Raw genomic sequence first — 384 nt, forward strand, 5'->3', positions numbered from 1 at the left:
GCATACACTTGACAGTGTTATTATTTCATTTTTGAGGGAGTGCCCTTTTATCAAGTGAGTCCCTGTTCTTCTGAAAACTTGTGTTTATAAACATAATTAATTATCTGTCCTATATAAAGCATACAATATGATATACAACTCTCAAAGGGATTTGACAATAAGATCACTCACCTTTTTGACAGAATGCCTGAAGGAAAACTGGGCTGCAAAATTCTGCTAGAGGAAGGTTCTTCACTAAGTAATGCTGGGCATCCTCAGTAAAGGAGTCAGACAAAGAATTTGGTACAATTGGTGTGTCTGGGAGAAGCACCACCACCTAATCATGATGAAAGGAGAATTTTGTGATATTTCTGTATTCAGCTCCATTATGGTCTGACAAGAACT

General features: G+C 37.2%; 1 protein-coding gene across 3 annotated transcripts in view; it reads right to left on the minus strand.

The window, feature by feature from the left end:
* The window catches only part of LOC119587978 (ribonuclease P protein subunit p40-like), an 8,937-nt gene that overhangs the window by 7,206 nt on the left and 1,347 nt on the right, over positions 1 to 384 (minus strand). For all 3 annotated transcript variants that reach the window (XM_037936695.1, XM_037936696.1, XM_037936697.1), the window contains exon 3: positions 172 to 316. In XM_037936695.1, coding sequence (XP_037792623.1) covers positions 172 to 316 — 145 coding nt within the window. The remainder of the gene's footprint in view (positions 1 to 171; positions 317 to 384) is intronic.

This window comes from Penaeus monodon, chromosome 23, assembly GCF_015228065.2.
Source record: "Penaeus monodon isolate SGIC_2016 chromosome 23, NSTDA_Pmon_1, whole genome shotgun sequence".
NCBI classification, from domain to species: Eukaryota; Metazoa; Arthropoda; class Malacostraca; order Decapoda; family Penaeidae; genus Penaeus; species Penaeus monodon.